General features: G+C 43.4%; 3 protein-coding genes across 8 annotated transcripts in view; 1 reads left to right on the top strand and 2 right to left on the bottom strand.

Moving 5' to 3' along the window:
• NT5E (5'-nucleotidase ecto) overlaps positions 1-9523 on the top strand; it is a 63187-nt gene extending 53664 nt beyond the window's left edge. For both annotated transcript variants that reach the window (XM_061131865.1, XM_061131866.1), the window contains exons 6-9: positions 848-953; positions 1979-2128; positions 3441-3641; positions 7592-9523. In XM_061131865.1, the coding sequence (XP_060987848.1) occupies positions 848-953; positions 1979-2128; positions 3441-3641; positions 7592-7755 (621 nt within the window). In that variant the 3' untranslated portion in view covers positions 7756-9523. The remainder of the gene's footprint in view (positions 1-847; positions 954-1978; positions 2129-3440; positions 3642-7591) is intronic.
• Positions 9524-13918: 4395 nt separating this feature from the next.
• Positions 13919-14472, bottom strand: LOC133047975 (ubiquitin-ribosomal protein eS31 fusion protein). The gene has a single exon (XM_061131476.1). The coding sequence runs from the start codon at positions 14420-14422 to the stop codon at positions 13952-13954; it is 471 nt and encodes a 156-aa protein (XP_060987459.1). The 5' UTR covers positions 14423-14472; the 3' UTR covers positions 13919-13951.
• A 2052-nt stretch (positions 14473-16524) lies between these two features.
• The window catches only part of SNX14 (sorting nexin 14), a 74619-nt gene continuing 71349 nt past the window's right edge, over positions 16525-19794 (bottom strand). For all 5 annotated transcript variants that reach the window (XM_061131471.1, XM_061131473.1, XM_061131472.1 and 2 more), the window contains 2 exons: positions 17639-17695; positions 16525-16738 (listed from right to left, as the gene is read on the bottom strand). In XM_061131471.1, coding sequence (XP_060987454.1) covers positions 16700-16738; positions 17639-17695 — 96 coding nt within the window. In that variant the 3' untranslated portion in view covers positions 16525-16699. The remainder of the gene's footprint in view (positions 16739-17638; positions 17696-19794) is intronic.

Raw genomic sequence — 19794 nt, 5'->3', positions numbered from 1 at the left:
CAATATTGTAATGCAATTATCCGTCAGTTAAAAATAATTTAAAAAAAAAAAAGAAAAAGCCTGCCAAGTGAATGACAACACTCACACTTCCCAAGGCAGGATCGGCGCTGGCTCCTAAGCGCCATGCGATCCAGGCGAGACAAGCAGCTTGGAGAAGTCAGAGTGTGACTGTGTGGGGCAGGTGTGCAAGGAGACACAGTGCTCACCGCACACGAAGAGGAGGCCCTCCCCCGTGTCGGGAACACTGCCGCCGCGCTGTCCTCTTGGCCGAGACCCCGTGTCTCCCCCACCTCCTCCACCATCCTATTTTTTCAAATGAGAATGTATTCATTTCTTGTCACTAAACACATATTATGTTAAAAAAAAAAAAAGACTGGAACTCCATCTCAGGGGCTGTCTCTGTGTCTCCAAAATTGCCAGCTTGGGAACTGGCTGAGGACCCAGACCAGGATGCCAGGATTCTTGGTGGCCTGAGGTCTAGAGCTGAAAGGGTTCTGGGCTCTGCCCTCAGGAGCAAGTGTGGGGCCTGCCCTGAGGGAGCAGACCGATGAGCCACTCTGCACAGGGGCCCCCAGCCTTTGCTGGGGTGGTGGGGGATGCTTTGCTCAGGGCCCCTGCTCTGGGGATGCAGGGTCTTAGGAGAGGGTCTCAGAGCTGCTGGCTGCTCAGAGTCTGACCTGGGACTGGTACAGTATCTCATTGTTGCTTCTCAGATCATAAAGCTAGTTTTGACAATTGAGAGAGCTCCGGGCACACAGGGGCAGAAGAAAAGCAGCTTCATTTCTGGGAACAAACCCTCAGAAAGAAGGCCCAGGATGACGAGTGTAAATTCCTGCTGCTATTGCAGATTAACAACAACCTGAGACACCCGGATGAGATGTCCTGGAACCACGTGTCCATGTGCATTTTAAATGGAGGTGGCATCCGGTCGCCCATTGACGAGCGGAACAATGGTATGCTCCTGGGCCCTGGCCTCAGCTGTCTGACCAGCTCCCCAAACCTGGCCATGGGCAGCCTTAGCTCCAGCCACAGCCCACGGTGCCAGGCCCCTCAGCTTGGGCTAGCTGCCACTCACGTCAGTGCCCCACCCAAAGGGCACACGCGCACTTGTATTCCCGGATGCGTGTGCACAGAGGGAGCAGTTAGCCTTCGTGGAACCAAGCTTTCCCTAAACTTCTGACTTGGGACTTGCCTGGTGGTCCAGTGGTTAAGACTCTGCACTTACAACGCAGGGGGCATGGGTTCAATCCCTGGTCGGGCAACTACGATCCCACATGCTGTGCGGTACAACCAAAAATTAAAAAAAAAAAAATTTAAACTTCTGACTCACATGAATCATTGACTGATTTATGCAAAATAGTGACAGCTTCCACCTGGATATCTGGAAAGAGGAGGACAAAACTGCCAATCTCAAGCCCTGGACAAAACAGCTGGACACCTTCCTTTAGTGCATTTACAGATATCCTGAATTGTAGCACAGAGTAAAACCAGCCAACCAGACAGATATTCAAGGCACTCCCGTCATCTTCCCTGCGTACATGCATGCTAGGTCGCTTCAGTCGAGTCCGACTCTGTGAGACCCTATGGACTTGTAGCCCACCAGGCTCCTCTGTCCATGGGATCCTCCAGGCAAGAATACTGGAGTAGGTTGTCATGGCCTCATCCAGGGGATCTTCCCGACCCAGGGATCGAACCCGGGCCTCCCATGTCTCCTGCATTGGCAGGCAGGTTCTTTACCACTGACCCACCAGGGAAGCCCTAGTCATCTTCCCTAATAAACTGTCAACAGTCTCAGCAGAGGAGGGCACGGCCGGGGGCCTCCTAATCGCCGTCTTCCCGAGCATCAGGAACTCAGACTCAGCTATGCTGTCCTCAGAGCCTCCTCGTGGCCCCGTCTCCTTTACCTCTGCGGGTCCTGAAGGACACTGGGCTCGTTCGCAAGCCGTGTTCCCTCTGGGCTCCCTGTGACTACCCTCAGGCACGATCACCTGGGAGAATCTGGCTGCCGTGCTGCCCTTTGGAGGCACCTTTGACCTGGTCCAGCTAAAAGGCTCCACCCTGAAGGCGGCCTTCGAGCACAGCGTGCACCGCTACGGCCAGGCCACGGGCGAGTTTCTGCAGGTGGGAGGTAAGTCACCTTCCAAGGCGAGGGGAGGCTCTCCCCTCACCAGGACTTCCCGGCCAGGCTTATTTGGGCTTCACACACCCAAAACCAATGTACAGTCTTTCAGTGGCTATGGACTCCCAGACCACAGAGAATAGGTTGGGGTCAAAGCCCCAAGGCCCTGAAAATGAGCGATATTTGCCAAGTCTGATTTGGACATCAGACGATCTTCTCTGTAGGAGCTGGCACTCTGGGTCTAAGCAGGTCAGCTGTCTTGAGGTCTAGTTTCTATTAAAACCTTAGTTGCTTAAACATTCAATATTCTTTGTAAAAACAAAATAAAACCTTTTTCTGTTCTACTGCCTGGTAATTGTCTGGAAGCATGCAGAGGTTCAAGGGAATGCAATGTCCAATCACTATTAATAAAGACGATTTCTGCGAGGGGCAGCCAGGACACGACATTGGAACCAGGTTCTAGTTCCATTGGGACCTGGGGCAAGTCTTCATTCAGCCTCTCAGAGAACAGTGAGAAAATGTGCCTGCTCATCTTATGGATTGCCATGAAAGTGGAAGGAAAATAAATGCTTCCCAAATTGTTAAGGACTTCTAAAGTGCTTTTGTCAACCACTGACTCCACAGTCCAATGAGTTAAACCTAAAATTAACATGAATAATCTTAATTGACTCTGACGCCATAGTCTGACCTCACTGTTTGTACTATAGATGGTAGACCCCACTGAGAGGTCTGATTGCTTTTCAAGTCTTCCCCCTTCTGGGAAGTTCCGGAGCACCCCACTGCTGGGACTGAGGGGCTGCAGAGGGTGGTGGGGTTCCACCCGCTGCCCGTAGGGTTGCCCAGATATTCTGCATTTTCCAGGAGAGTGCAGAGGGAACAGAGAGAGGCACTGTGCTGGGTAGTTGTATGTTTAGCAGAAGTCACCCAGGCCAAATTATTAACTATTTATTGGTCAGCAAAATGGTAAACATCCTGTACCTCTCATCTGTTCCTCATTTCCCAAACTTACTGAACCAAGTTGCTGGACCGATTAATTCATGATTTTAAAAGGGTGTGGTTTCTCCCTGCAGAGTTCCCGATTGCCCACCCTGAAAGCCAGTTTCCTTCCCAGGGGTTCTCAGGTCTACCAGAAAGGATAAACGTAACCAGATACGGTAGCTGCAGCGTCACTTCAGCTCTCAGCTCTCTTGCTGAAATCTCGCTCAAACTAAATGAAAACTAAGCCGCTGCCCCCAACTCCAGATTTGGGCCAAAATCTTTCTTAGAAAACAAAAATTTTCTTTTGGATTCAGTGAAGACCACAGCCTCATTTCTTTTCTAGGAATTCACGTGGTGTACGATATTTCCCGAAACCCTGGGGACAGGGTGGTCAAGTTAGAGGTTCTTTGCACCCAGTGTCGTGTGCCCAGTTATGAGCCTCTCAGAATGGATAAGGTGTACAAGGTGATCCTCCCGAGCTTCCTTGTCGGAGGTGGAGACGGATTCCGGATGATAAAAGATGAAGTGATAAAACATGACTCTGGTAAGCACAAGTGTCTCTTCCCCTCCCTAACCCAAAGGTACCCAAGAACAGAACAGATCCCAAGAGGGGAGCAGCCCACGATGACACCAGGAAGGCAGAGCCAGAAACCGGACCTGCCCTTACACCCGTCAGCGCACTCCCACTTTGTGAGGAAACAGCCTAGGGCAGTAGAGTCCGGCCCCTCCCCAGCACTCAACCCATCCAGCCACGCCCAGGGAAAAAGTATTTTTACATAAAAAGTGTTTTAAAACTTTTAAAGTGCAGCTAAGCAGCTATTATATTGTGAAATAGAAACGTGTTGCACTTTTAGGTTGGACGTAGGAAACCATATTAAATCATCTCAACTTTTTTTTATTTTGCGTGCGTTGGGTCTTTGTTGCTTTGCTCGGGCTTTTTTCGTTGCAGCCAGCAGGGGGCTACTCCTGGTTGCGGCGCGCACGCTTCTCACTTGGTGGCTTTTCTTGTTGCAGAGCACGGGCTCTAAAGCACAGGCTCAGTGGTTGTGGCACAAGGGCTTAGATGCTCCACTGTATGTGGAATCTTGCCAGAGCAGGGATTGAATCCATGTTTCCTGCACTGGCAGACAGTTCCTTATCTACTGCACCACCAGGGAAGTCCCCAAATCACCTCGACTTTCTTGAAGAAGCTTTTGGTGTGACGAGGTCAGGTAGGCATGGATGGGCTATGCCCCCCGCCCCCGCTCCACTCAGCACGTGTCGGTGAAGCACATCATAGAAACCACCAACTTGACCCCAGGCGGGGGTCATTATACCCCAGCCTCATTTGCAGAAATTCAGTTGAGAACCACTTCCTGTGCATGGAGTACACTGCCAGCACACAACTCCTTCCTGTCCTCCAGGGCAAAACCTAGTGTGTTCACAAGACACATGCACAGCTTCTCTGCTTCCGTCTCTACGGCCTTACCGTGAGGGTCCTGCCATGGTAGCTGCATATCCCAAGAGGGTGGAGGGCAGAGCCAGGGCCAGGGAGAGAGCCCTTCCTGGGAGGAAAGGCGCCGGCTACTTCCAACCATTCCATGAAGGGGATGGAAAGGCAGGCTTAGGTGTCCTCTTGAATCCTGCATGAAACAAAGTTAATGGCTGTGTATCACTCAAGCCCAGACTAGTGAGTGCTGGAGAGAAAGATCTCGCATGGAAGGTTGAGGAAGCTTTGGCCGTAAATGTCCTCAGCCCTCATCATACATTAGAATCAGTTGTGGAGCATTTTAAATTAAATACCAACTTGGTCCCGACTTTTAAGAGAGTCTGATTTACTTGGTTGAGGCAAAAGGCTTTGCAGTGATTCTGACGTACACCCAGGGGTGAGAACCACTGTAGAGAAGGGTTCTTTTTAAGTACTATGGTAATACACTGTTTTATTGAGGTATAATTGAAATATATCACTAGTTTTATACCTAATATTATAATTATATTCTTATAGATATATTATTATAAGTAATATACCTACTATAACATTAGATATAAAACATGATTCCATATTTGTATATATTGCAAAATGATCACCACGTTAAGTCCATTTAATGTCACCTTACATAATGTAAGATGACAGATGTTAGAAAAAGCCGCGGGAAGAAAAAGCCACCTCTAAGGACCGTTGATGAAGGCCTTTATTGGGCGGTCGCCCTCGGGCAGAACTCCCGGCGGCGGCAGGTGAGCGAGGAGACGAAGGGAGTCTGCGAGGTATGAGGGGTGGGGAGGGGTTTTATAGCCAGGGCCGGCGTCCAAGCCAGGTCTTCCCATATTAGGAAGAAAGCGCGGGCTACAGCGGCGGTTGGTGTCCAAGGGCTCCGTGTCGGCACCTGATTGGACCAGGCTGCAGGGGGCCGGCCCCTGGAAGTTTAGCCAGCCTCCGGAACTTGCCTGCAGCACTTTTCCGGGGCATGCCTCAACATGCCCGACCTTTCACCTACTATAACATTAGATATAAAACATGATTCCATATTTGTATATATTGCAAAATGATCACCACGTTAAGTCCATTTAATGTCACCTTACATAATTACAAAAAAAATTTCTTGTAATGAGGACTTCTAAGATCTATTCTTGTATCAACTTTCAAATATGCAATAGTATTAATAATTATATTCACTATGCTATACATTACAGCCTCAGGACTTATTTATTTTATAATTGGAAGTCTGTATTAACTTTTGACTCCCTTCACCCATTTGCATCCTCACCCAGTCCCGATTCCCTCCACCTCTAGGAACCATCAGTCTACTCTCTGTAACTGAGCTTGCTTGCTTTGCTGTTGTTGTTGAATTTATGGTGTTTGCCTTTGTCTGAATTATTTCACTTAGCATAATGTCCTCAAGGGCCATCCATGTAGCTGCAAATGGCAAAAGGTCATTTTTTTAATAGCTGAAGAGTATTCCATTGTACATATATATACACACATCTTTATTCATTCATCCGCTAATGGACATTTGTTTCATTATGCTTCCCTGGAGGCTTAGATGGTAAAGAATCTGCCTGCAATGCCAGAGATTTGGGTTCCGTCCTGGGGTCGGGAAGATCCCCTGGAGGAGGAAATGGCAACCCACTCCAACATTCTTGCCTGGGGAATTCCATGGACAGAAGGGACTGGCAGGCTACAGTCCATGGGATCGCAAAGAATTGGACCCAACTGAGTGACTAACACACTTCCTTATCTTGGCTGTTGTAAATAATGCTGTAATGAGCACAGAAGTGCACATATATTTTCAAATTAGTATTTTCATTTTCTTAGGTAAATACTCAGGAGTGGAACTGTTGGGTCATTTGGAAGTTCTATTTTCAATTTCTTGAGGAGCCTCCTACTATTTTAAACTGCACCAATTTACATTTTTGCACACAATGCACGGGAGTCCCTTTTCTCCCCGTCCTCACTGACGTTTTCTATCGTTTTGATCATAGTTGTTCTAACAGGTGTGAGGTGGTAACTCATTGTGGTTTTGATTTGCATTTATCTGATAATTCATGATATTGAGCATCTTTTCATGTGCTTTTTGGTCATCTTCATTTCTTCTTTTGGAAAAATGTCTGTCAGATCCTCTGCCCATCTTTTAATCAGATTTTTTTGGGGGTAAGCTATTGAGTTGTGTGCATTCTTTATATATTTTGAATTTTAACCTCTTCTCAGATATATGATTTGAGGTGGTACTTTTAAAATAAAAGTCTGTCCAGGTCACTGTGGGTTTGTTGTAGCTACAGGCAATTAGTATTTGTCAGTTGTCTTCTCTTTTGGAAATGAAGCCTCCATTACTTCACCATCAATTATGTGAAAATGATTCTTGAGCAGGCAAGCCAAAAAAAAAAAAAAAACAAAAACCAAAAAAGCAAAAAAGCCACATTCATTTCTCACTAATCATCTTAACCCAGTTCCTTGGTGCACTCACTCCGGAGTGGTTCAGAGGCAATAATGACAACAGCCTTTTCCTTTTCAAACATTTATACATTTACGTGGCTGCTTCAGGTTTCAGTTGTGGCAGGCGGACTCTCTACTTGTAGCACATGGGCTCCAGAGCCTGCAGGCTCAGCAGCTGTGGTGTGTGGGCTACTAGTTGCTTTGAGGCATGTGGGATATTAGTTCCCCGACCAGGGATCAAACCTATGTCCCCTGCAGTGGAAGGCAGATTCTTAACCACTAGACTGTCAGGGAAGGCCCTAGCCTTCTTACTAAGTCATCTCAGAGTTGAGAAGACTCTATTCCCCTGAATTATCCAATATTAGACAATGGGCACATTTCTCATCTGAAACATGAAAAGCAATCAGATTCTTTGCACTTATGATCACCACTGTCCTTGTCTTTTGTGATACTTTAGCCTCACTTAGGAAAGGAGTATCTTATAATCACAAAGGATTTTAGAGAAATACACTGACTTTCCCCTTCTTACTATTAATGAATCATTATTTTTTTCTGTAGTTAAAATAATATATGTATTTTTCTAGGTGACCAAGATATCAACGTGGTTTCCGGATACATCTCAAAAATGAGAGTAGTTTATCCAGCAGTTGAAGGTCGGATCCAGTTTTCTGCAGGAAGTCATTGCTGTGGAAGTTTTTCTTTAATGTTTCTTTCAGTTTTGGCAGTGATCATTATTTTATACCAATAGCCAAAAATTCTCCTTGCCATTAATGGAACTATATTTTTTTTCTCACGTGAGATTCAAGTCGGTTTTTTAGGAACTGGTTTTATGATGGCGCAGACCGTCTTTGCAGTCTCCTAGAAGCTGAGCTTAGAAGGATGTAAGTAGAGACACTGACATCGTCACTCAGGATCAGCAACTTAGTGAACACACAGGAAAAGAAATGAAAATGGGACCTCTGACGAGAAGGCCAGCCATCTTTAGTTTACATATGCAAATTTTAATAAAACTTTATTAACACCTTTAAACCATACACATCATTCTTCTCCTTTATATCCATTCTAATCCACCAAACAATTTATGTTTACATAACTTTATCATTTACAAGGGAATTCTAAGCACATTTTCTTATTTGATGCCCGTAACTTTTGTGCGTGGAAGAAAGGTGTTGTTTTCTTCCCGTATGAAAGATGAGGAAACTAAAGCTCAGAGCTGACTTACGGCCATGCAGCTAACAGTGACAGATCCCAGACCTGCACCAAGGCCCTCTGGCCGCAGTCCCACACTTTCAGTTAAATCGTTACTGTTCAGGATGATATTTAATGGAGCCCCAAATTCATGGAGGACAAGTCTCTGCTTTATTTCTGGCCTCTCTTTTTTGCCTCTCTAGCGTGTGTTACAGGGAGTTTAATGGACTAAACAGAGGGTGGTCTTCTCTTCCTAACCACCATGTACCTCTGAGGAGTCGTGACACGGAGGGCAGCAGATAATGGGAAAGGCCAGGACCTGCCAAAGGCCATCTGGGGGTAGGAGAAGGGGAAGGAAAGACTGGGACGCCCAGGAACAACTTCCATTAGAGAAGAGAAACAGCTAAAGCCCATTTACTCTTGTTACATAGATATTTGAGAGGGAGCAGCAACAGAGTGCCTAACACATGGCATTAACTACTAATAATTTTATGACATTCTATCAGTTCTCCATTTCTTTCCTCCTTCTTCCTAATGGGAAGGCGTCACAAGAAGAGAACCTTCTTAGAGAAGGTGTAACTCTAAACCTGCACCTGTGTCTCCCTAGCAAGATGTACTTATTCTAGGCGCGCACACACACACACACACACTTCACCCCTCCCTCACTTATGGAAAATCCAGAGGAGAGACAAGGTTGATTTTTCATGTGGTCCACCTAAGTGTAAAGTCAGCTCTGCCTCCACATTTGAACAGTCACTCTCAGTCATTCTCAAGCACAGACATGAGGACTCCTGCCTCTGAGTGGGTGCTCAGGAAACACCCAGACGAATGCCATACATGATTTATGTACAAATACTTGCTTAAAGGGGTAGTGGGGACCATGTGAGCCTGCTCATCATTGTATACATGATTCAACAAGAAATGGGAGGACTCACCTTAAAAAAGAGTGAGCAGATAACAGCTGAAGGACTGAAGAGTGAGAATGTTTGTTTTTAATGTTTACAAATATTAGGTACTCCTGATACAAAGGTACTTTAAATTTTATAACCTAAAGCTTGCTGCAATAAAGCAATGCCCTCGGTTCTATGCATATAGAGATTGACCATAAATGAATGCCAATAAGATTGTAAGAGGAAAATGTCAATTGGACTGCATTTGGGCTACATTTTTTATGTTCGGCCAGTAAAATAGGGTAAATCCTATTGAAGCACAAATTTTTAAAGAACATTTTTGTAAGTTTTCTAAATCTGTGTGCCTATATTGTTCAGTGGTTTAAGAAATGACCTAAAATTGTAGGTTCTAAACAATAAAATTGAGGATACACTCTTTGTCTTTGGTAGTTATTTCTTCTCTCAAGCAAATGCTTACAACCCAAGACAATATGACTGAAGGAAAACTCTTGACAGTTCATCACTGGTGTCACTGCCCATGTATAAGCGCCCTGCCGTCTGACAGCCCTCCCTATACCCCATCTTACCCCTCTAAAAATAAGAAAAATACATTCAATTTTTAGGTAGGAAAGAACAGTAGATAAGGGGTATTTAAGACTAATGCGACTTCCCTGGTGCTCCCACTGTGGTGGGCACAGGGGCCCCCTGGTCAGGGACCTGAGATCCTACATGCCACACGGCATGGCCAAAAAAACCCTAAATTTTATGGCTTTTATGTACAGAATCTGTTTTGATGCCAATAATGGTTTCCGAAAAATAAAGACGTTCAAGTTATATCATGTTGGGGATTTTAATTAATTTATCTGAACTGACCTTGCATCTAAGAATCTTCCCCAGTTAACACTGATGATACAGCAGACCGCCTGTTATACCTTCTTGAACAGACACGTAAGTCCATCTGGTGGCAGAACTGCGCTCAGCAGTTTACAAGAGTGCGTCCCCTCAGGGGCTACCTGGCGGCTCAGTGGTCAAGAGCTCACCTGCCAACTCAGGGGTATGGACTTGATCCCTGCGTCCAGGAAGACCCCACATTCTGCAAAGCAACCAAGCCTGTGCTTCACAGCTACTGAGGCTGAGTGCTGAGCTTACTGAGCCCGCGCGCTCCGGAGCCCGGAGTCCATGCTCCACAGCAAGAGAAGCCACCGCAATGAGAGGCCCGCGCACTACAACTAGAGAGCGGCCCAGCTCGCCACAACTAGAGAAAGCCTGCACACAGCAACGAAGACCCAGCATAGCCAAAAATAATTAATTTTTAAAAATAAGTTGGCAAGGCCCTTCCTGTTTGTGAGAGTTGCCAGGACTTGCTTACATGGCCAGGTTCCTGCATTTGCTCTAGTGTAAGTGAGTGAAATCACTCAGTGGTGTCCGACTCTGTGACCCCGTGGACGGCAGCCCCCCAGGCTCCTCTGTCCATGGAATTCTCCAGGCCAGAATACTGGAGTGGGTAGCAGTAGCCGTTCCTTTCTCCAGGAGATCTTCCCAATCCAGGGATCGAATCCAGGTCTCCCACACTGCGAGCGGATTCTTTACCGTCTGAGCCACCAGGGAAGCCCAAGAATACTGGAGTGGGTAGCTTATCGATTCTCTAGCGGATCTTCCCAACCCAGGAATCAAACCGGGGTCTCTGGCACTGCAGGCGAATTCTTCACCAGCTGAGCTACCAGGGGAGCCCCTCGAGGCTGCCCCACAACTTCTTCAGGGAACCTCATCACCGCCTCTCAGTGCTGCACCGGCTTTTCTCCACCTTGTATTATCCCAAAATATGGATACAGTGCTGCCTTCACTGCCAAGAGCAGCTAGCATAATGCTCAAGTGTTAAAATAAAGCTTTAGAGATTAGGCATAAATGGAGGGAATTACAATGCAAAATGAAACTTACAACTCAATGTGAGACAGCAATGCTCCTAAAAAGCATCAGTCAGGGCTTCCCCAGTGGCTCAGTGGTAAAGAATCCACCTGCCAATGCATGAGATACAGGTTTGATCCCTGAGCTGGGATGACCCTGATTGCTGTCCATGGAATTCTCCAGGCCAGAATACTGGAGTGGATAGCAGTAGCCACTCCCTTCTCTTAAGTCCGTTGCTTAGAACCTGGGAGCTGCAACTACTGAGCCAGCACAGTCATCAGTAAATAAATAAAAATTTTTTAAAAAAGAAAAAAAAAAAACATCAACCAAACCCATCATTCGGGAGTCCCTTTTGGGTTCCTTTCCAGCTCTCTTAGTGTCAAGCACTGGAAACCGCAGGGGGACGGTCCTAGGATAGCTTCTGTCTTCTCTTCACACTTAACCTCTGTGCTCTCATTCACTTTTACATTGTAATGCTGGTGACGCAGATTTATACCCCTGCCTAGATCTCTCCCACGGACTCCAGATTCACAAATACAATGGCCTACCTGGCATCTCTAATTGAGATGATTAATAGGCATCCCAAACTTTACATGCCCAAAAGTGGATTCTTGATCCCCCCTCAAAACTGGTGCCAGGCACAATTCCCTTCAGCTCATTTAATGGACCCTTCATCATTCTTATTGCTCAGACTGAACCTTGGAATATCCTTGGCTACTCTATTTTTCTCTCAAACTCACAACCCGTCCATCAGTATATCCTGTTTCCTAACTGAAAAAACTAAAAAGAGGCTTCAACTTCTCAAAAACTTCACAAGCACTGCCCTGATTGAAACCACTGTCATGTCACCTGAGTTACTTCACCAGCCTCCTAAATGAGCCATGTCTCTACGTTTTAAATTTTTATTTATTCATTTATTGGCTACACAGGGTTCTTGTTGCTACGCGAGGGCTTTCTGTATGTGCAGGGAGTGGGGGCTACTCTTCCTCGCGGTATGTGGGGCCACGGCGGCGACTTCTCTTGCCGAGAAGCACAGGGCTCAGTGGTGGAGGCACACAGGCTTAGCTGCCCAGAGGCATGTGGAATCTTCCCGGACCAGGGATTGAACCTGTCTCCCCTGCAATGGCAGGCAGATTCTTAACCACTAGTGAAATCCTCTGTCTCTACTTTTACTCCACTTTAGTCTCTTCTCAACACTGTCAACACAGTAACCAAAGTGATTCTATCACAATATTAGAAAGACAATGTTGCTCATGTGCTCAAAATCTTTCCATCACAGACCAAGTAGAAGTGAGTTATCATAATGGCTTCCAAGGACCATTGCGATCTTGTTTCCCTTCACTTCTCTGACACTATCTACCTTCACACACCGTGACTGGGGCAGATTTCTTTCAGATGGACACACTTCCACTCAAACCTTTGTACTTGCTATTGCTCTACTTGGAATACGGGCTCCCAAATATCTGCATGGCTTAACCTCTCACCTTCAGGTCCTTTTCTTCAATGTCAACGATCACAGTAAGCTGCAACCCTTACCATTCTATTTTCTTTTTCAGTTTAATTTTTTTTCTGAGCACTTGTTACTTTCTAACATACTATATACTATTTTCTTATTTACATTGTTTATACTGTCTCTGTTCCCTGGGCTCCATGTAAGCTTACAAATGCACAAATATATATCCTTGGCACCTGAAACTGCCTGGCACACAGTGACTGCTCAATACACACGTGTATAATAAACTGAATAAATCATGAATAATTCCTCCTCTGCCACTTCTCTCTCACTCTCTGGACTCAGTCCCAAAGCCACACAGTCCTTTTTCTCCAGTATCAGCTCCTCCAGAAGATAATTTCTCTATCTAACCACCCTTTTCATCACGCAGAGCAGTTTGCCTCTTTTTTACTGTAACCGCTCTGCAACCAAAAGGCCAATTAAGTCTTCCCTGAAAAGGATAGCTGCCTTTTTCTAAAAAATAAATTTCCTAGCCTCCTGTCCTGCTCCCTGGATTTCCCAGGTAGCACGAGTGGTCAAGAACCCACCTGCCGATGCAGGAGATGTAAGAGACACAGGTTCGAGCCCATGGACAGAGGAGCCTGGCGGAATGGGGAGGCAAAGAGTTGGACATGACTGAAGTGACTAAGCACGCACCCATGCACCCCCTGCTCCTTAATTCGAAGGTGATTACAGTTTTTCTAATAGCATCCCTTTTCCCTCTCCACTTTTGTTCTTCTACATCAGGGATCAGCAAACTATAGCCTAAAGGCCAAATCCTGCTTGCCACTGCTTCACATAAATAAGGTTTTACTGGAATACAGCCACATCCAATACCTGGAATAATACTTTAGTGTAATTTGATAGAAAAAATCATCATCAAATTTATAAAAAATAGTGAAATAAAAACCATTTGCAATGGACTTAAAATCTTCCAGGGTCCTTAGGCCTCAGGTTAAGGATTTCTCCTCATGTACCGAGCACCATTGCCAACACTAACGTATACATAAAGAGAACAGTCTTTGAAATGGAGTGGAGAGGACTAGCAAGACCTGTTTGTTTGCTCATTCAGTCGGTAATTTTTATTCTAATATTGACTATATCTGAAGTTACAACTTATGTATATATTACAAAGAACACTGGCAAATTAGACTTCTGTTTATATTTTTATTGTAAAATCTAACCGTTTTTAGTAAGTCAGTAAATAATTTTAAAAACATTTATCTGTTTGGCTGTGTTGGGTCTCGCTTGCAGCACGTGGGACCCTCACTGCAGGACCTGACTAGTTGCGGCCCGCGGGCTCACTAGCTGTGGTGCAGGGCATGGGGGGAGTATTTAGTTTTCCCTGGGCATGTGGGAATTTAGTTCCCCCAGCAGGGATCAAACCCAAGTCCCCTGCATTGGAAGTCAGATTCTTTTTTTTTTTTTTTTTTAAATGTTAGCTCATATCTTTATTAACCAATATACAATTACTTGTCTTCTGGTTTGTTGAAACAATAGGTCAGACAACATTTGCCACAGTAATGTCTGTCGAAGTGACTGGCCATAAAAACTCCAGCACCACATTCATCTGAGGGACACTCTCGGCGAAGGCGACTGATTTTGCCATTCTCATCCACCTTATAGTATTTCAGAACAGCCAATTTAACCTTCTTTCTCTTATGCTTGTTCTTCTTGGGAGTGGTGTAAGACTTCTTCTTCCTTTTCTTAGCACCACCACGAAGTCTCAACACTAGATGAAGAGTGGACTCCTTTTGAATGTTGTAGTCAGACAAAGTACGTCCATCTTCCAGTTGCTTGCCAGCAAAGATCAGTCTTTGCTGGTCAGGAGGAATTCCTTCCTTATCCTGGATCTTGGCCTTTACATTTTCTATTGTATCCGAGGGTTCGACCTCGAGAGTGATGGTCTTCCCCGTCAGGGTCTTCACGAAAATCTGCATCTTGGCGGCGGTTCCACCGCAGATGGCGGATCCGAAAGGGAAGTCAGATTCTTAACCGCTGGACCACCAGGGAAGTCCCAATAAAAGATAATTTAAGTGTTTGAACTATTTCTCAGAATCTTCTGATATCTATAGCTTAATGATTATAACACAGACATAATGTCCTTTATAAATTTCAGTGTCTTCTCATCTATTTATCCCTGCAACCACAGTTATTTCTCTAAACACATTTCAAAAGGTAAAACTCATGCAGTATAAGACATACATAAAGATGGATAGTAAGGAAAGTGCAAAGTAAAATATCTGAAATGCACCAGGGGACCATTAAAGGAATCCAGAGTACTCATTTTTGGAAAAAAATACTCCTTTCATGGGGCAACACTGACAAGAGTACAAGACTAGAGACGGATCTGTTTGAATTCCAACTTCACCGCTCTCTCTAACTTCAATATAAATAACAAAAGAGGAGTAACACCATCTCACAGTTACTGGATGGTGAAATGTGATATAAAACGCCTGGCCATCAGGGAATGCATCCAGTTCCTTCCTCTTTTATTATGCAAATGACTTTGTATTTACAGATTTTCATACATCACATTTTCTTTAAATAAAGCTCACCCACTGCTATGGATTTAAATATGTCCTTCTAAAATTCACATATTAAAACCCTAAATCCCAATATGACTATATTTGGAGATGATGCCTTTAGGAGGTAATTAAGGTTAAATCAGCTCATTAACCCAAGAGCATTCGTGGCCTTAAAGAAGAAAAGAACAGAGAAAGATCTTTCTTTCTTCCTACACGGCCACACACAGAGGTCATGTGAGTACACAGGAAAAAAGGCAGTCATTTACAGACCAAGGAAGAGGTCCCAGAATGAAATGTACCTTGTGGGTACCTTGATTTTGGACTTACCAGCCTCCAGAAGTGTGAGAAATAAAATTCTGTTAAGTCACCCCATTTATGGTATTTTATCAGGGTAAGCCCAGGTTGTTTGATACACTCATAAGAATTTTTTCTCATCTAAATAAACAAAATATCACAATTTATAGCAAAGTAGATAAGAATGGCATAAAAGGGCTGTAAATATTTTATTTTTCCAGCCAAAATGCTACAGATTTAAATGTGAAGAGTTAGCTTGATTAATTTCCCACCTGCCCCTGAGAAGTAAGTAAAATGTTGAAGGCTTGGTTAAAAGCACTGATGCACAGAAACTCACACACAGTTTAGAATTTTTAAGCAATTAAAAAGATAATAGAACTACTGGCAAAACCTTTTAAAAATTTTGTAATATCTAAAGACCATTTTTCAAAACTGGGAAAAAAATAACTGAACAGTATCATTCAATTGGTTTCACTTTCCAAATTATATTTAGAGTTCCCACATTATCAGCACTTGATACATGGTTGAACTCAATAAATATATTCTGAATGCACACTACAGCCAATAACCAAACACAGAATGCCCAATCTTGAAAGACAAATATGATTCAGGGAGAAAAACACAGCATGAAAAGAAATTATAAGCAGAACTCTATAGGATGAACCTTTAAAAATAATTATTTCACTTTCCCGAAAGAATACAGTGAATTCATACCTTTCTTTTGGAGAGACAACATAAACCAAAAATCCACTTGACTAAACTGTTTATATAAACTTTTGGATTATAGTTACAGATGTTCAGTGAAATGCAGTTGTAACCACACAATCACAAATATCTGTAAGTAGCCAGTTTTCACACACAAAAGGGTTAAATATAACCTGTCAATCATCTAAGAAGAGTAAGAAGTCCCTTGCTTGTTATGAAAAACTTATAAAGTATGTCTTCTTTACAGACACACAGTTAACTACACAGAAAAATGAGAAGGGGGACTGGAATAAATCTGCTAAAATTATTAACTCCAAATAAGACAGCAAATCAGATCTCTACACTAAAAATAATTATTTTCAAAGTGATACAGTACTTTCAAAGTTATCAGTCTAACTGATTTGCCCCAAGAAGATTATGAATTAAAATATCTCTTTTAAAAACAGCAATAACAAGTGACATAGATCTAAGAAAATTTGGATAAGAGACGTAAAATGAAAGGCAATGAGACCCAATCAGTTTTCATCATTATTAAATCTGTTAGTCTTTATTAAAACAAAATCAAAACTTCAGACACTGAATTACATGATATATACAAGAATATACAAAAGTAAAAGAAAAGACAGTACATAGATACTACAATAGCACAGCAAACATTTCAACTGGTTATTCTACCCCAAATCCAAATGTTTATATCCAGGACGTCACAGATGTAACTTCCTTTTGTACCTAAAGTAAAAATAAATCTATTTAATAGAAGAGGAAAAACAAACAAGAATTCATTTGTGAACTGCCTTACAGTTCCAGTGTATTAAACTTCTAGCCTAAAACATATATATGTATGTGTTAAAACCCGCAAGAAATTAGCTGGCATATGCCACAGATAATATTTACGTTTTAGAGAGGAGGAAAAAAGCATGTGATAGACCTCATAAAGCTTCAAACAGAGAGCTGGAATTTCCTGGTACTGATTACTATGTAAATTGAATACAAAATGTCCGTAACTGCCACCCTGTTTTAATCCACACTGAATACTGCTATCACTTGAAAACTTGTATTCCACAGGTAAATAGTCCAAATCTAGTTTCCTCTATAAAACTAACATTTCACTGCTGTATCACAACCCTGCATAGTTATTTCATCTGACCAAAGGGATTAGTCAAAAAAATAAACAAGGTAAAAAGGCAATGCTCAAAACTCAGAATCTGCAGGACTCAAGGTAATAACAACATCACCAGCCTCCAACTCCCATTCATTCTGTGTTTGTTTTTGGCTCCACACGAGCTCAGCTGCCTTAGGAACGCTCACCCAGCCTTCAGCCTGCAGATGGCCGCCTGCAGAGCTGGGCCCATCCCAGAGACGGGATGCGCACTCTCGCCCTCCTCTGCACAACATCCCATCTGACTGCAATCAGGAAGGCGGGAGGCCAAGGCAGGGGCTATCCAGTGCATACATCCCCAATTCCACTCTACGTTTAAGCATGTTGAATGAAGAAAATACAAAGAGCTATTTGTTAAGGTTGTTAATTTTTAAAACCAGCAGTGTCACAAGGGTTTCCTTAATGTTTATGTCCCTAACTAAACGTCAGGACTCCACCAAAACATACAGAAAGTGCTGCTTTTCAGTTACCTTATTGAGTTCTGGGAACAGTTCTTGTATCACAATGTCCAATAAAACGTAAGTCAGCTAAAATGCAAAAAACAAAGATTTTAAGGAATTAGACAAAAAAAAAAAAGTAGCTTCAACAAGGTCCATAATGTTCTATTTTTAGGATGAGTTTTAGATAGATATGTTTTCACATGTTTACATTTTATTATTATGCCTTGTAATTTATTTGATGTTAAATATTTCATATATAACAACAAATTTAAAGAAATAGGCTTCATACAAAATTTGAAATGTGTTAAGATCTCAACAGAACATGTGAGACTAAAGGCAAAACAGAAAAGGAAAGATATACCTATTTGAATGCAGAGTTCCAAAGAATAGCAAGGAGAGGTAACAAAGTCTTGCTCAGTGATCAATGCAAAGAAACAGAGGGAAACAACAGAATGGGAAAGACTATAGATCTCTTCAAGAAAATTAGAGATACCAAGGGAACATTTCATGCAAAGATGGCCTCAATAAAGGACAAAAATGCCATGGACCTAACAGAAGCAGAAGATATTAAGAAGAGGTAGCAAGAATACACAGAAGAACTATACAAAAAAGATCTTCACAATCCAGATAATCATGATGGTGTAATCACTCACCTAGAGCCAGACATCTTGGAATGCGAAGTCAAATGGGCCTTAGGAAGCATCACTACAAAGCTAGTGGAGGTGATGGAATTCCACTTGAGCTATTTCAAATCCTAAAAGATGATGCTGTCGAAGTGCTGCACTCAATATGCCAGCAAGTTTGAAAAACTCAGCAGTGGCCACAGGACTGGAAAAGGTCAGTTTTCATTCTAATCCCAAAGAAAGGCAATCCCAAAGAATGCTCAAACTACCGCACAGTTGCACTCATCTCACACGCTAGTAAAGTAATGCTCAAAATTCTCCAAGCCAGGCTTCAGCAATATGTGAACCATGAACTTCCAGATGTTCAAGCTGGATTTAGAAAAGGCAGAGGAACCACAGATGAAATTGCCAACATCCGCTGGATCATTGAAAAGGCAAGAGAGTTCCAGAAAAACATCTATTTCAGTTTTATTGACTATGCCAAAGCCTTTGACTGTGTGGATCACAACAAAGTGTGGAAAATTCTGAAAGAGATGGGAATACCAGACCACCTGACCTGCCACCTGAGAAATCTGTATGCAGGTCAGGAAGCAACAGCTAGAACTGGACATGGAACAACAGACTGGTTCCAAGGCTGTATATTGTCACCCTGCTTATTTAACTTATATGCAGAGTACATCCTAAGAAATGCTGGACTGGATGAAGCCCAAGCTGGAATCAAGATTGCCAAGAGAAATATCAATAACCTCAGATATGCAGATGATACCACCCTTATGGCAGAAAGTGAAGAAGAACTAAAGAGCCTCTTAATGAAAGTGAAAGAGGAGAGTGAAAATGTTGGCTTAAAGATCAACATTCAGAAAACTAAGATCATGGCATCCAGTCCCATCACCTCATGGCAAACAGATGGGGAAACAGTGGAAACAGTGACAGACTTTACTTTTTGAGACTCCAAAATCACTGCAAATGGTGATTGTAGCCATGAAATTAAAAGATGCTTGCTCCTTTGAGAAAAATTATGACCAACCTAGACAGCAAATTAAAAAGTAGAGACATTACTTTGCCAACAAAGGTCCGTCTAGTCAAAGCTATGATTTCAGTAGTCATGTATGGATGTGAGAGTTGGACTATAATGAAAACTGAGTGCCAAAGAATTGGTGCTTTTGAACTGTGGTGTTGGAGAAGACTCTTGAGAGTCCCTTGGACTGCAAGGAGATCCAACCAGTTCAACTGGTTGGAAATCAGATCCAACTGATTTCCTAAAGGAAATCAGTCCTGAATATTCATTGGAAGGACTGATATTGAAGGTGAAGCTCCAATACTTTTGGCCACCTGATGCGAAGAACTGACTCATGTGAAAAGACCCTGATGCTGGGAAAGACTGAAGGCGGGAGGAAACAGGACAGTAGAGGATGAGTTGGCTGGACGGCATCACTGACTCAATGGACATGAGTTTGGGTGAACTCTGTGAGTTGGTGATGGACAGGGAGGCCTGGTCTGCTGTAGTCCATGGGGTCACAGAGTCAGACACGATTGAGCGACTGAACTGAACTGATAAGCAGT

Source organism: Dama dama, chromosome 28, assembly GCF_033118175.1.
Source record: "Dama dama isolate Ldn47 chromosome 28, ASM3311817v1, whole genome shotgun sequence".
In the NCBI taxonomy this organism is placed as follows: Eukaryota; Metazoa; Chordata; class Mammalia; order Artiodactyla; family Cervidae; genus Dama; species Dama dama.
The sequence above is the reverse complement of the archived record's forward strand: the minus strand, read 5'-3'. Positions and strand labels throughout refer to the sequence as shown.